At 43.1% G+C, this 13,929-nt stretch overlaps 1 protein-coding gene across 3 annotated transcripts in view; it reads right to left on the bottom strand.

Annotated features, from left to right (window-relative positions):
• ARMC3 (armadillo repeat containing 3) overlaps positions 1–13,929 on the bottom strand; it is a 129,334-nt gene that overhangs the window by 20,673 nt on the left and 94,732 nt on the right. For 2 of the 3 annotated variants that reach the window (XM_033209121.1, XM_033209123.1), the window contains 3 exons: positions 11,729–11,826; positions 10,017–10,115; positions 9,460–9,576 (listed from right to left, as the gene is read on the bottom strand). In XM_033209121.1, the coding sequence (XP_033065012.1) occupies positions 9,460–9,576; positions 10,017–10,115; positions 11,729–11,826 (314 nt within the window). The remainder of the gene's footprint in view (positions 1–9,459; positions 9,577–10,016; positions 10,116–11,728; positions 11,827–13,929) is intronic. The other variant, XM_033209122.1, reaches the window with a different exon arrangement.

Raw genomic sequence — 13,929 nt, 5'->3', positions numbered from 1 at the left:
CGTGTTTTCTGAGGACAGATTTTCTTACACACCTTGTTCATTATAATAGGATTGGACATTATTAAGATTACACAGTAGCTTTGATTGCAGCTTTTATTTTGTTGCTTCTTGAGAACAAGGAACTTAAAACAACAACTGTGTCAGAGGGTCAAGAAATCAAGAAAATGGGGCTAGGCCAGACCAAGGAGGTGAAGCACCTGTTTCGTTTTGTTTTGTTTTATTTTGTTTTTTGACACGAAGTCTCACTCTGTTGCTCAGGCTGGGATGCAGTAGTGCAATCTTGGTTCACTGTAACCTCTGTCTCCCAGCCTCAAGAGATTCTCCTGTTTCAGCCTCCCAGGTAGCTGGGATTACCAGCATTCGCCACCCCAACCAGCTAATTTTAGTATTTTTAGTAGAGATAGGGTTTTAGCATGTTGGCCAGGCTGATCTTGAACTCCTGACCTCAAGTGATCCACCCATCTCGGCCTCCCAAAGTGTTGGGATTACAGGCATGAGCCACCATGCCTGGTCAATCACTTCTTATATACTCACGCGTATTGAGCATCTGTTACACTAGCAGTAAATTGGGGGGGTTGGGAATTATCTATCTTTAAGTATTACTTGAAGCACAAGGTGGGAGGGAAGAATTGACTGAGGTCCAGATGAATTTTCTCTTTATTTTGAAAAAAAGAATAGAAAAATAATCCTGTCAACTGCTATTTGAGAATTACAAAGCTCTATATCAGTTATAACAAGTACTAAAAGTTTTATACTTTCTAATTAAATATTGTATTTGCTGCAGCCAAGTAGAGAGGTTAATCATATATCATTGAATGCACCAACCATACATTCTGATAAAATCTCTAAGCAAAAGTTAATATTTCCCAGAGAGATCATCTTAACCCCTTTCTCTTATTTGTAAAAATAATAATAATAATAAATTGGACATCATCACATACATAGTTAAGATTTTAGTAAATTGGAAACCAATAGTAGGAAGGTCAATTAGACGTGCTGGAAGCACAGATAGGTTCACCTGTTTTCTAAAATTGCAAGATGGCATTGTAAGATTGGAGAGCTCAGTTCCAATAGTCAGTCCAATACTCAGTCACTGAATAGAGTGACTATTCAGAGTTACCTACAAAACAGAGGCAGGAGTGTTTCTCAAAGAGCGTGCTACCTGATGTAAGAACAAGGAATCATTTGGCATGAAGGAGAAAATCTCTGATACACCTTCGGGAAAGGCAATCTTATGAATGATTAAAAAGAATTTCCTGGAACTCCTGAACTGTAGTTTCTTATTGCTATAAATAGAAGCATTTCTTTTTAACTTCTTTCCCCTGAAGGCTGCCAGGTTATATTAATAAGGGCTTCAGTACTTAAATACATTTCATGCATATGGAAATAAACACTTGGAAATTATAAAATTAACTCTGGTAAAATTAACTCTCAGAGCATCCGTTTTTGGTTAAAGACAGCAGAACTTTTACCTCTCCTGCAGAAACTTTAGCAAAACTACCTCAGGAAACAGGGATTTACTGTGGGATCCAAAGCTCTAAGGTTATTTTTCTACATTCATAGGTGGATGAAAAGGAGAGCAGGTAAACATATAGAATATTTGGCTGGCTCTAAATCACGTATTGACATTTTCAAAGTTTAATCCCTTGCTCCTTTTTGATACCATTGACCATTTAAATACATAATTATAGGACAAGGCTGGTGGGAGAAATACAGGTCATGAACCCAGCCCATTTGGGGTTTCAATTTAAGCAAGAAGATTTTGTTATGTGGAAAATAATCACAATACTAGGCAGCATTCAATAAATTCCACATGAGTGATAAAGATATGAAAGTCTCCAGGAGTTCAATGTTGAAAGAAACGTATTCGGATCGGGTGTCCTAATCCACCCAATCTATTCCAAAAGGATGGGAACAAGGCATCGTTCAAAGTAGAGATAGGATTTGTTCTGGGTAGTGTCTGATTGCGTGAGTGTGTGTATTTCTTTATTGTCTGTCTTCTCACTAGGATGTAAGTTCTATGAAGGCAAAGGCTTTTGTTTACTGCTGTATCTCCAGCACTGGAACAATTCCAGGCACATAGAAGGTGCTCAATAAGGATTTGTTGAATGAACGAATTGTAGAAAAGAAGGTGAGAAGGTGTTTACATGTGACTAAGAGATAATATCTGTTTCTGAAAGACTTTAGTAGTCAAGATTTGAGGGAAGAAGCAAGCCACAACAGTTAAGTTATGAGTAAAAAGAGGGTAGTGGGAAATTATTTTAAAAACAAAAATGTTTTAGGAAATCATTAACCTGTAGATCAAGGTTGTCTGAGTAACAGAAGTGTTAAAGCATTTGCTGTAAATATCTAAAATGCTCTAGATATGAACAGTGTGGAAAGAGGATATGAAAAAGGAGACAGAAAAATAACTTTTAAATATGTATAATAAACTCATGTTCAATCAAGTGAATGTTCATGAAAACTGGTCTGAATACAAAAGAATAGTGTAGATAGAACTTATCATACATTTCACAAACAGGTCTAGTGAATGCTGTTTTAATGTAATGTTTTCATGTAAATGTTGTTTACATTCAAGTGTCCTCTATAAGGAAAAGCTTTAGAAGAAATGTTAGATATGTTGGTTTCAGTGAAGACTAAGGAAGGAGGAGAGTGGATAACCAGAAAATGAATTAATCACATCTCCTATGAGTGTTTTGCCATGAAGGGGAGTATAACTAAAGCCTTTGAAACCAAAAGTAATATGGTGCCTGGTCACCCAGGAGACAGAGATTTGAGTTTACATGTTGCATGGTAATGATATTCATCAGGAAAAAGAAATCCATACTTTCTGAACACTTCACATGTAATTGATCTTACTTCTTTCCCATCTCTTCTATCCTCTCCCTTTAAAAAATGTAGCCACTCTATGGTTCTTGATGTCTCATTATTCTTTGTCAGTATCTCTCAGTCTTTTTATTTGTCTTTTTCCTTTATGAACTTCTGTTAAAATTTTTTTTAACTTTTATTTTAAGTTCAGGGGTATATGTGCAGGTTTGTTACATAGGCAAATTTGCGTCATGGTTTTTGTTTTTGTTTTTTTTGTACAGATTATCTCACCCCTCAGGTACTGGGCCTAGTACCCATTCATTATTTTTCCTAATCCTCTCCCTCCTGCCACCCTCCACCCTCCAGTAGGCCCCAGTGTGTGTTGTTGTTCCCCTCTATGGGTCCATGTGCTCTTGTCATTTAGCTCCCACTTATAAGTGAGAACACACAATATTTGGTTTTCTGTTCATGCATCAGTTTGCTAAGGATAATGGCCTCCAGCTCCATGCATGTCCCTGTAAAGAACATGATTTCATTCTTTTTTGTGGTTACACAATATTCCATGGTGTATATATACCACGTTTTATTTATCCAGTCTATCATTGATGGGCATTTAGGTTGATCCCATGTCTTTGCTATTTTTAACATAGCAAAACATGTCTCACTCTTTTTAACATAAAATATTTTCAGTGGCTTACCAGATGAATGCAGTTAAAATAGTTTATGCTATTTCTAGGAGTCCAAAGTTTTAATAGTCACAAGACAAGAAGGGTTGACCAAAAGATAGACAACAGGACAACAGGGCTATGGCTAATATACCCCTCAGTGGACCAAAGGCTAAGAAGGGAAGAGAGAAGGGACACACATCGAGATCCTAAGTGTGCTAGGCGATGGTCAGGCACTTTCCTCACACCATATCGCCTCTTACAGCAGCTCTTGGAGGCAGCAATCATCATTTTCATTTACAGTTCAGAAGACCAAGGCAGTTGTGTCTGAATCCAAAGTCTCTGAGTTAACCCTCATGCCAAAATCCTCTTAAATCCTAGGAGTGTATCAGGGTTTATCTTGAAATGGGGAGTGAGCTGCCAGAATGTGCGGAGAAGGAGGGAGAGTGAAGACAGTACAAAGAAGGAATAATTATTCTCATTTGTTTATATTTGTTCTCCCTGGGCATATGGTAAAGGAGTCAAACATCTGTTCCTTTCAACAAGCAGCATTCAATAATTAAAGTAATTTTTAATATTTAATCGATAAATCATTTTTTACTGCCCTTGATGAGCCTGATACTATTCTAGGCTCTATGGATATAAAGATTAAAAAAAAAGGCATGGTCCTGGATCTCAAACAGCTCATTGTTTAGTAAGAAAGAACATTAATCAACACAAATCAGTGCAGGCTATGAATGAGATGGAATCCATTCACAGAGGAGTTTCAGTTTCACGGGATGACTGATGGCTGTGTTCTGGAGATCTAATGTACAGCCTGGAGACATTATATTATATCCAATAATACTGTATTGTATACGTGAAATTTACTAAGAGAGTAAATTTCAATGTTCTCACCACAGAACTACAAAAAACAAAAGGTAACTCTGTGAGGTGATGGAAGTGTTGATTAACTTAATCGTGGTAAACATTTCACAGTGTGCACAGATATCAAAACATCATGTTTAAATGTACATAATAATTCATTTGCCAATTAAGCCTCGATAAAGTGAGAAAAAACTATAGCTAAATAAATAATTAAAAACCCAAATTCACAAAAAATGGGCACAAAGTAAATATTTACCCTGGTGTGATCAGAGAAGGCTTCACAAAAACAAAGCTGTAAAGAAAATAATGAATAGGAACTTGCCACAAAACAAGAAAGGCTATTCCAGGGTAGGCCATGCTTGGAGTTTGGGCTTCAGCTATGAGAGGGAACTTTGTTTTAGGCAGAGTCATATGATCTGACTTTCATTTAAAAAGGTGTGTAGTGGCTGGCCATGGTGGTTCACGCCTGTAATGCCAGCATTTTGGGAAGCCAAGGTGGGCGGATCACTCGAGGCCAGGAGTTTGAGACAAGCATGGCCAACATGGTCTCTAATAAAATCCCGTCTCTAATAAAAATTAAAAAAAAAAAAAAGAGCTGGGCATGATGGATGGCATACACCTGTAATCCCAGCTACTCAGGAGGCTGAGGCATGAGAATTGCGTGAACCTGGGAGGCAGAAGTTGCAGTGAGCCGGGATCACACCACTGCACTTCACCCTGGTGACAGAGTGAGACTCTGTCTCAAAAAAAAAAAAAAAAAGGTGGTACCTTGCACCTCTGGGGGCACATGCATGGAGGATGGATTTATGTAGGGCTATGTGAAAGTGGGAGGATTTACAGTACAATAAGGAGGTTGCTGTGATTGACATACAACAAAAAGGCCTGAACTAGGGAAGTAAAAGTGAAAATGAAAGGAAGAAATAGATGTAGGGGAGTTAAGACATAGAGTGGATAGGACTGTCTTGGTCATTCCATATTGGGGATAAATGAGAAGGACTTCAAGATGATTCCTAGGCATGGGTGATTGTATGGGAATATGGTTAACATGAACAAGCATAGGGAAGAGACGGGGAGGGAGCTTGGGAGCTGCGGTGAACAATGAGGTCAGGTTGGAACATGTTGAACTTAAGGTGCCTTCAGAGTGACAAGGCAGAGGACTCCACCAGGCAACTGGACACACAGGTCTGGACTCAAGAGAAGGGTCTCAGCTTTGGAATGGGAGCTAAAACTATGGAGAGTAGGAATAGGAGTACTACTTTTGGAGAACACTGATATTTACGGTATTGCAAAGGATGAAAAGATAGCACCAAGGGCCAAAAAAGAAAGGATTTATCCATAGAACAAAGTGACATGGATCTAATGAGATCAAGATGTGAGTGCTTCACAGTGTTACGGAAAATGTCAGTGTCAAATATCACAATAAAGCAAACTATAGCTGTGTGAAGATTAGCAGCTTGATATTTGCAAGTACACAAAGTGAGTTCCCACCCAGAAGGATTGCCCAAAAGGTTTAGGATTAAGAACCCGATTGAGCTGTAAGAAAAATAAGACAATTTTAAAAAGCCAAGAAGAGCAGAAGAACTAAAGATGAAAGCTGATGTGTTCACCCGTCTGGGTGAGGACCAGAGGGAAAGGTACGCTTTGATTGAGGGACTACATGTACAACAGGGTCCTGTGGCTGCTCATCAGTCAAGTGGCCTGTCCCTAGCAAGGCAGCAGAAGGCTGAGTCTTTCCCAGGGCCATAACTGGGTAGACTAAAGGGGAACACTTGTTTCAGAGGCAGCCAACGTTTCGGATGGCCTGTGAAAATGAGATTGAGTCTCCTGAAAATGCACAAAGAGACAGAGAGAGACTGTACTTGATTGCTGCCAGGCTTTTGAACTGGAAGGCTCTTTTGGAATTGGGGCCAGATTTGGTCCCTTAGCAAACCACGCCACATGCAAGCTACAGTTAGAGGTGAGGCCGTTAAAAAAAAGCAAGCAAGGAAGCAAGTGCAAGTAAGTTACCATGCAGGTGGAGGGAGAAAGAGAGAGAGGAAGAGAGATGGGCGGGCCGTGCAGTTGTCACCTGTCCCATTGAGGACCCTGTGCATCCCTGCACTGAATTCCTTTATATCCTTGTACAGTTGGAGTGGGTTTTGGCTCCTTGCAACTGCTTATTACAACAATAATAATAGCAACAGGAGCTGACATTTGTTGACTGTTTACCATGTGCCAGGCACTGCGCTAAGCATTTCACACATAGTGACTTACTTGAGGCTTACAACAGCACTACGAAAAACAGTTCCATTTTTATTTCAGTTTTATGGGTGAGGAAACAGAAATAAAGAGAAGGTAACCTATTTGCTCCAGATGCATCGTTTACAAGTGTGGAACTTGTCAGAAATAACCTTTTCCTGCCAAAGTTTGGATTTCTGTTCTTTTGAATAAATGTGAATGCCTGTGAGTGCCAGTCAGGCACTGCACTAAATACAGGGGATGAAAAGAAATTGTTCAAATAAGAACATGTCCTTGTTCTTGAGGAGCTTTTAGTCCAGTGGAGAGAAGCTCAGAGAGGCCAAAGGGTAGGGCAGAGCAAAACAAAGAAAAGAGAAGGACCAGGAATGGAAAGGAAAGGAAAGGGAAGGAGAAAGGAGGGAAGGGAAGGAGAGAGGAGAAAAGGGAAAGAGAGAAGAGGGAAGGGAATAACAGGGAAGGGAAGGGAAGGAGGGGGAGGTAAAGGAAAGAGGGGGTAGGGAAGGGAAGGAAAGGAAAGGAAGGAGAAGAGAAGAAAGGAAAGGAGAGGAGAGGGAAGGGAAAGAGAGAGGAGAGAAGGGAAAGAGGGGAGGGAAGGGAAGGGAAAGAGAGGGGAGGGAAGGGCAGGAGTGGGGAGGGAAGGGAAGGAAAGGGAGGGAAAGGAAGGAGGAGGGAGGGAAAGGAAGGAGAAGAGAAGAAAGGAAAGGAGAGAGAAGAGGGTAGGTCAGGGAATGGGAAGTAAGGGGAGAGAAGGGAAGGGAAGGGAAAGAGAGGGGAGGGAAGAGAAGGGAAGAGAAGAGAAGAACAGGAAAGGAAGGGAGAGAGGAGGGAAGGGAAGAACAGGGAAGGAAGGAGAGGGGAGGGTAGAAATGAGGGGGAGGGGAGGGAAGGGAAGGGGTGGGAAGGAAAAGCGAGGAGAGGAGAGAGAAGGGAAAGAGGGGAGGGAAGGAAGGAAAGGAAGGAGAGGAGAGGGAAGGGAAAGAGAGAGGAGAGAAGGGAAAGAGAGGGGAGGGAAGGAAAGAGAGGGGAGGGAAGGAAAGAGAGGGGAGGGAAGGGCAGGAGTGGGGAGGGAAAGGGAAGGAAAGGGGAGGGAAAGGAAGGAGGAGGGAGGGAAAGGAAGGAGAAGAGAAGAAAGGAAAGGAGAGAGAAGAGGGTAGGTCAGGGAATGGGAAGTAAGGGGAGAGAAGGGAAGGGAAGGGAAAGAGAGGGGAGGGAAGAGAAGGGAAGAGAAGAGAAGAACAGGGAAAGGAAGGGAGAGAGGAGGGAAGGGAAGAACAGGGAGGGAAGGAGAGGGGAGGGTAAGAATGAGGGGGAGGGGAGGGAAGGGAAGGGGTGGGAAGGAAAAGCGAGGAGAGGAGAGAGAAGGGAAAGAGGGGAGGGAAGGGAAGGAAAGGGAAGGGAAAGCGAAGGAAAGGGGAGAGAAAGGAAGGAGGGGGAGGGAAAGGAAGGAGAGGAGAGGAAAGGGAAGGAGAGAGAAGAGGGTAGGTCAGGGAATGGGAAGGAAGGGGAGAAAGAAGAGAGAAGGGAAGGGAAGGGAAAGAGACGGGAGGGAAGGGAAGGGAAGAGAAGAGAAGAACAGGTAAGGGGAGGGAGGGGAAGGACAAAGAAGCAGAGGGAAGAGAAGGAGAGGGAAGCTGGAGGGAAGGGAAGAGAAGGGAAGGGAAGGAAGGGAAGGACAGGGAAGGGGAGGAGAGAGCAAGCAGAAGCTATGGGACTGGAACCACAGGAGCAGATGAGAAGCAGTGATGAGAATATTGAGCAGCAGAGACTGTAACAACAGAGAAGAAAGTCAAAGCAGAAGATAAAGCAGTCTAAGGAGGAGGCAAACCACTGCCTACGCCTTGGGAGACCTGGGGCCCAGCCTCCTTGGAAAGCAGGGGTCTGGTATCTGCTCTCCGCAGCCTCCAATGCCACCATGGCCCTTACAGGTTTAAGTCTACCATAACTCAATACAGTTTTTCAAAGAATCCAGGAAAGTTCTCACAGGAGAAGTATGTTTTAAAAATATGTAAACATGTAGGGCCAAGCAGGGTGGCTCATGCCTGTAATCCCAGCACTTTGGGAGGCCAAGGCAGACAGATCACGAGGTCAGGAGTTTGAGACCAGCCTGGCCAACAGGGTGAAACCCCGTCTCTAGTAAAAATACAAAAATTAGCTAAGCATGGTGGCTCACACCTGTAATCCTAGCTACTCAGGAGGCTGAGGCAGGAGAATTGCTTGAACCCGGGAGGCAGAGGTTGCAGTGAGCCAAGATAGGAGATGGTGCCACTGCACTCCAGCCTGGGTGACAGAGGAAGACTCCGCCTCAGAAAAAAAAAAAAAAAATGCACAGACCTTAAAAGGATATTACAATTGTCCCAACCAAGTAAGAGCGTTGCCCTATTTGCCTCTCCTCCTCCTCGTTCCTTTTCCCATGGAGGGTCAGAGACAGTGAGGGAGGCCGGGAGGGCTGTGGAAGCAAAAGTGGGGCAGGAGGAGAGAGGGCAGGACGACACACCTGGGTGTGGGGTTCCCCACCTGCAAAAGGCAGCAGTAGGAGGCAGAAACCCTCACACCAAGTTGGTTACCCAGGGTTGGGCTTTCAAAGGGCTGTCTAAAGACTGCTGTCCCTGTTGTCATGTTTTAATTAAAGCGACTGTAGGACTCTGTTGTTCCTACAAGTGATCCAAGTGACCCGAGTTTTTGGCCAGAGACAGAAGACAATTCTCTCCAGGTAAGTTTTAAAGAGATGGTAAGAGACAAAAGTCAAGTTCCTTTTTAATTTCATCTCATGAGTCTTGCCTGGTTCAACACAGTGATGTTAGAAGAAAGCTTCCTATTGAAGAGCCACCCCTCCCTTCCACCAGTCTGGCTGGGTAATGAGGAACTCAGGACACTTTCTTACCTCCATCCTTTTTCTTTGGTGGCGCTTTTGCTGAAAACAGTACTTCGTCCAGAAGCTGGCTCCGATTTGTCTTCTATGGGAGATCCAAATCCAGCACTAAAATGATAACTATTTTTTCTTGTCATTTGAAAAAAAACCACAACCAATTTCAATCGTATGGAAAATAACAATACATTACATTTGCATTTAGAGCTTACAAGGCATTTTTACTTCATTATACAATTTTTATTTCATTATATGATTTGATTCCTTTCCCCATCATGAAGCCAGGGACCCGGCATTATTTCATCCACAGCTAAGGAAAGGAAACCCACACAGAAACTAAGTCATGTGGCCCAAATCACTGCAGGTCTACAGGGCAAAATCGAATGTGAAACCAGATTTCCTGGCTCCCATTCCAGAGATCTTTCCCATAGCAATATAAAAGGCAATTGTGCAACTGTATTGCCATAAGAAGAATAAAAACCAAGTCGCCCAAATCTAAAATCTAAAACGTTTTTTCACACTCAAATTAAAGGGAAAGTTATTTGCATACAGATAAAACATCATTTTCTTACTTGGTCTTTTCTTTACTTGATCTTCTTAAGGAAGATGAAGAAGAAATACTTCGTCCATAACCAACATCTGATTTATCTTCCATAGATGAAGGTGGAGAACTAAAAGTTTACACATTTAAAATTATATAGAGATTAAAATAATCTATTTGTCAATAGATTATGTTTTAATCCACAAAACAGATTTTTTTCCAAAAGTCATAACTGGAGCTGACTTTTTTTCTTTCTTTTCTTTTTTTTTTTTTTTTTTTGAGACAGAGTCTCGCTCTGTCGCCCAGGCTGGAGTGCAGTGGCGCGATATCGCTTACTGCAAGCTCTGCCTCCTGGGTTCACGCCATTCTCCTACCTCAGCCTCCCAAGTAGCTGGGACTACAGGCGCCTGCCACCATGCCTGGCTAATTTTTTGTATTTTTACTAGAGATGGGGTTTCATCGTGTTAGCCAAGATGGTCTCGATCTCCCGACCTCATGATCCACCCACCTCGGCCTCCCAAAGTGCTGGGATTACCGGCGTGAGCCACCGAGCCCGGCCTGGAGCTGACTTTTAACAGTGACATACTATTTTTGAAGTATAAAGGAGAAGTTATTTTTTCTTTGTTTGTTCTTTGAGACAGGATCTCACTCTGTCGCCCAGGCTGGGGTGCAGTGGTGCGATTATGGCTCACTGCAGCCTTGACCTCCAGAGCTCAAGCGACCCTTCCACCTCAGTCCCCCAAGTGGCTGGGACTACAGGCATGCGCCACCGTACCCAGCTAATTTTTGTATTTTTTGTATAGCTGGGGTTTCACCGTGTTGTCCAAGCTGGTCTCAAACTCCTGAGCTCAAAGGATCTGCCTGTATCAACCTCACAAAGTGTTGGGATTATAGGTGTGAGCCACTGCAAAAAGACTATTATAAAGCCTTTCATAAGCTAGAACAGAAATTATTTGTATAAAATGTATCACATAAATACTATATGGATATATAGATATACATGATCTCTCTCTCTCTTTTTTTTTTGAGATGGAATCTTGCTCTGCTGCCAGCCTAGAGAGTAGTGGCGGTGCAATCTCAGCTCACTGCAACCTCTGCCTCCCGGGTTCAAGCGATTCTCCTGCCTCAGCCTCCTGAGTAGCTGGGATTACAGGTGTGTGCCACCACACCCAACTAGTTTTTGTATTTTTTAGTAGAGACAGGGTTTCACCATGTTGGCCTTGATCTCCTGACCTTGTGATCTGCCTGCCTCCGCCTCCCAAAGTGCTGGGATTACAGGCATGAGCCACCGTGCCCGGCCATGATCATTTTAAAGAAGACCATGGAAGCTTTAATTTTTAGCTCTACCATTTACTTCTTATTTCAGAAGAAAAATGTTGGGTGGTAACTGTACTCCAGCACATAGTCCTGGAGAACTGTAAACAGGATTCATCTCAGTTTGCTGCTATTTACACTTTCTTCAATGACTCCATGGTAAGAGGCCTTGACTTCAGAACACACTTGAAACTGACTGGCAGTATGGAGTCAAAGAGAGAGCAGAGAGCACATTGATTTGCAGTGGTGGCTATTTCATGGTTATTCCATGTCAGGCTATGAGTTTACGAGCCGGTGTTTGTTTTCATGGAGGTGCTAGATACAGGAGAAAAGAGACTGGGAATCTTCGCATATTCACATGTTGATGGAGAAACAACAACAACAAGCAATATGTGCTTCCCTGTTTCCCCTCTCCCTGCAAAGACTCACACATCAGATTTACTGTTGATTAAGAGTACAGCCCGTAGGTCACTTGGTTCTTGTAAGCAGAGCTCCTTCAAAGGCAACAGTTTGGTGCCAGGATTTATCTGTAAGATAATTTAAGGACCAAAAAGTAGTATCTGCATGGGTCATATTTTTGAAAATGAAAACAGACAGAATATGTTCTCAGCTGTTTGCGCTGTCTCATTTCACACACACATACACACACATGTACAATATACATACATAAAATTAGAAATAGGAACCTGAAGCTTGTGGATGTTCTTGCCTTTGGGCAGGACAGATCCAGTTCCTTATCATCTTGATTGCTTTACACTCAGCTGCTTCATCCCATCATTATCATCTTGGCCCCTGGAAGTATTTGGATTGGCAAATCCATCTATATACCTAAGGGAGAACTGACTGCCTGCAAAAGTAACTGAATACTGGAACAGATGACTAAAAGTGTTGAGTGTATCTAAAAGTAGGCTAGACAAAGCCCTGTGCAGGCAGTTTCACCAGCTTGGAGGAAGAGGGCTAGACTAGATCACTTTTGAGATCTTTTTCCAATTAAGTTATAGCTGAATCCCTTTCTCATCCAAGATACGTTTCATGGTCCTTTGGAAAGAAGGCAAAAGTGAGCCTTTTAAAATAAGACCAATCCTGTCATTCTTCTGCCCAGGACCTGCCGTGGATCCTGTTCCATTCAGAGTAAAGGCCACATCCTTCCAGTGTTCTCCAGGACTCACATGACCTGGCCTTCGTTAGCTCTCTGGTCTCCGGTCTGCTCTCTTCCCACTTTGCTAGCCCAGCTCTAGCTGCACCGGCCTTCCTGCTGTGCCTAGCACATGCCAAGCATATATTCACCACATGGCACTCTGCCTAGAAAATAACCCCAGATTTGCCCAGGACTTCCCCAGCCCAAGATTTGCCCGGGACTAAGGCCCTCATCTCCTTCAAGTTTCTTGGAAATGATCACCCCCTCAGTGAGACCCACCTGACCACAACTTCTAAAATTGCAACTGCCCACCACCTCAGGGATCCCCAGCATTTCAGAGCCCCTCATCCTGCCTCTGCCTGCTCTCTTCTCCCTCTATGGCGCCTCTCATTTCTCTCTCTCTCTCTCTCTTTTTTTTTTCCTTTTATTGAGATGGAGTCTCACTGTGTTGCCCAGACTGGAGTGCAATTGTGCCATCTCAGCTCACTGCAACCTCTGCCTCCAGGGTTCAAGTGATTCTCCTGCCTCAGCCTCTTGAGTAGTTGGGATTACAGGCATGCGCCACCATGGCCGGCTAATTTTTGTATTTTTAGTAGAGACGGGGTCTCATCGTGCTAGCCAGGATGGTCTCTATCTCCTGATCTCATGATCTGCCCGCCTCTGCCTCCCAAAGTGCTGGGATTACAGGCGTGAGTCACCACATTCGGCCCCACGTTGGTTTTCTTAAAGCTGCTTTGTTCTGATGCTGCAACATTCTTTTAAAATTATTATCATTGAAGGAGATGGGCTTCCTGGGAGCGATTTCTTAGTGGTTCATGTGTGTTACAGGGTACGGCGGTGATGGCAGGAGGTGGGGGAGGCAGAAGGGAGAGTAAGAGTCAAGTTTTAGGCAAGCTGTTTTGAATTATTCAAATTTTCTCTAGTTCTCCACTACCACGATTGAGTGCTTCCTGCAACCGGGACTCAGTGATGTGACTTATGGCCCTGTCTCCTCTGCTTCTTGGAACCAAATTGGTCCAAGAAGGCTTCTGCTGTCAGCCTCACTCCCCGTGTCCTGAGTTCTTGCACCTGCCTGGCAAACCACACTTACAGCTTTTGCACTTCTGAGTTTTCCCGTGACCTCAGGAAGTATACAGTGTTAGTGGTGCTTGCTTTCTGAGCTCTGCCATCTCTAGCTCCCTTGTTCTTCTCTGTGATATATTTTTTTCCTTTTCCTTTTTCTTCCTGCATGGCTTCTGCTTGATCTTGGGAGCTTTTGGCAACCCTTAACATTTTTTTGAAGTCTGCAGATCATATCTGCTTCCTAGTTTTGCTTAAAATGGGATTTGTGGATTTTTAACATTTTCCCCATTCTCCTCATTGCTTTTGGTTTCCAGAAGAAGTAGAAAATACTGACTAAACCAATCATGTAAAAAGGGTCCTCAATATTTTAATTTCTGGCTTCTCACTTCTCTCAACATTCATGTAATAGAAATAATAGAACCCCCAAATT

Source organism: Trachypithecus francoisi, unplaced genomic scaffold (genome assembly GCF_009764315.1).
Source record: "Trachypithecus francoisi isolate TF-2019V2 unplaced genomic scaffold, Tfra_2.0 Lachesis_group9, whole genome shotgun sequence".
In the NCBI taxonomy this organism is placed as follows: Eukaryota; Metazoa; Chordata; class Mammalia; order Primates; family Cercopithecidae; genus Trachypithecus; species Trachypithecus francoisi.
Note: the sequence above shows the minus strand (reverse complement) of the source record. Positions and strands in the feature narration are given on the sequence as shown.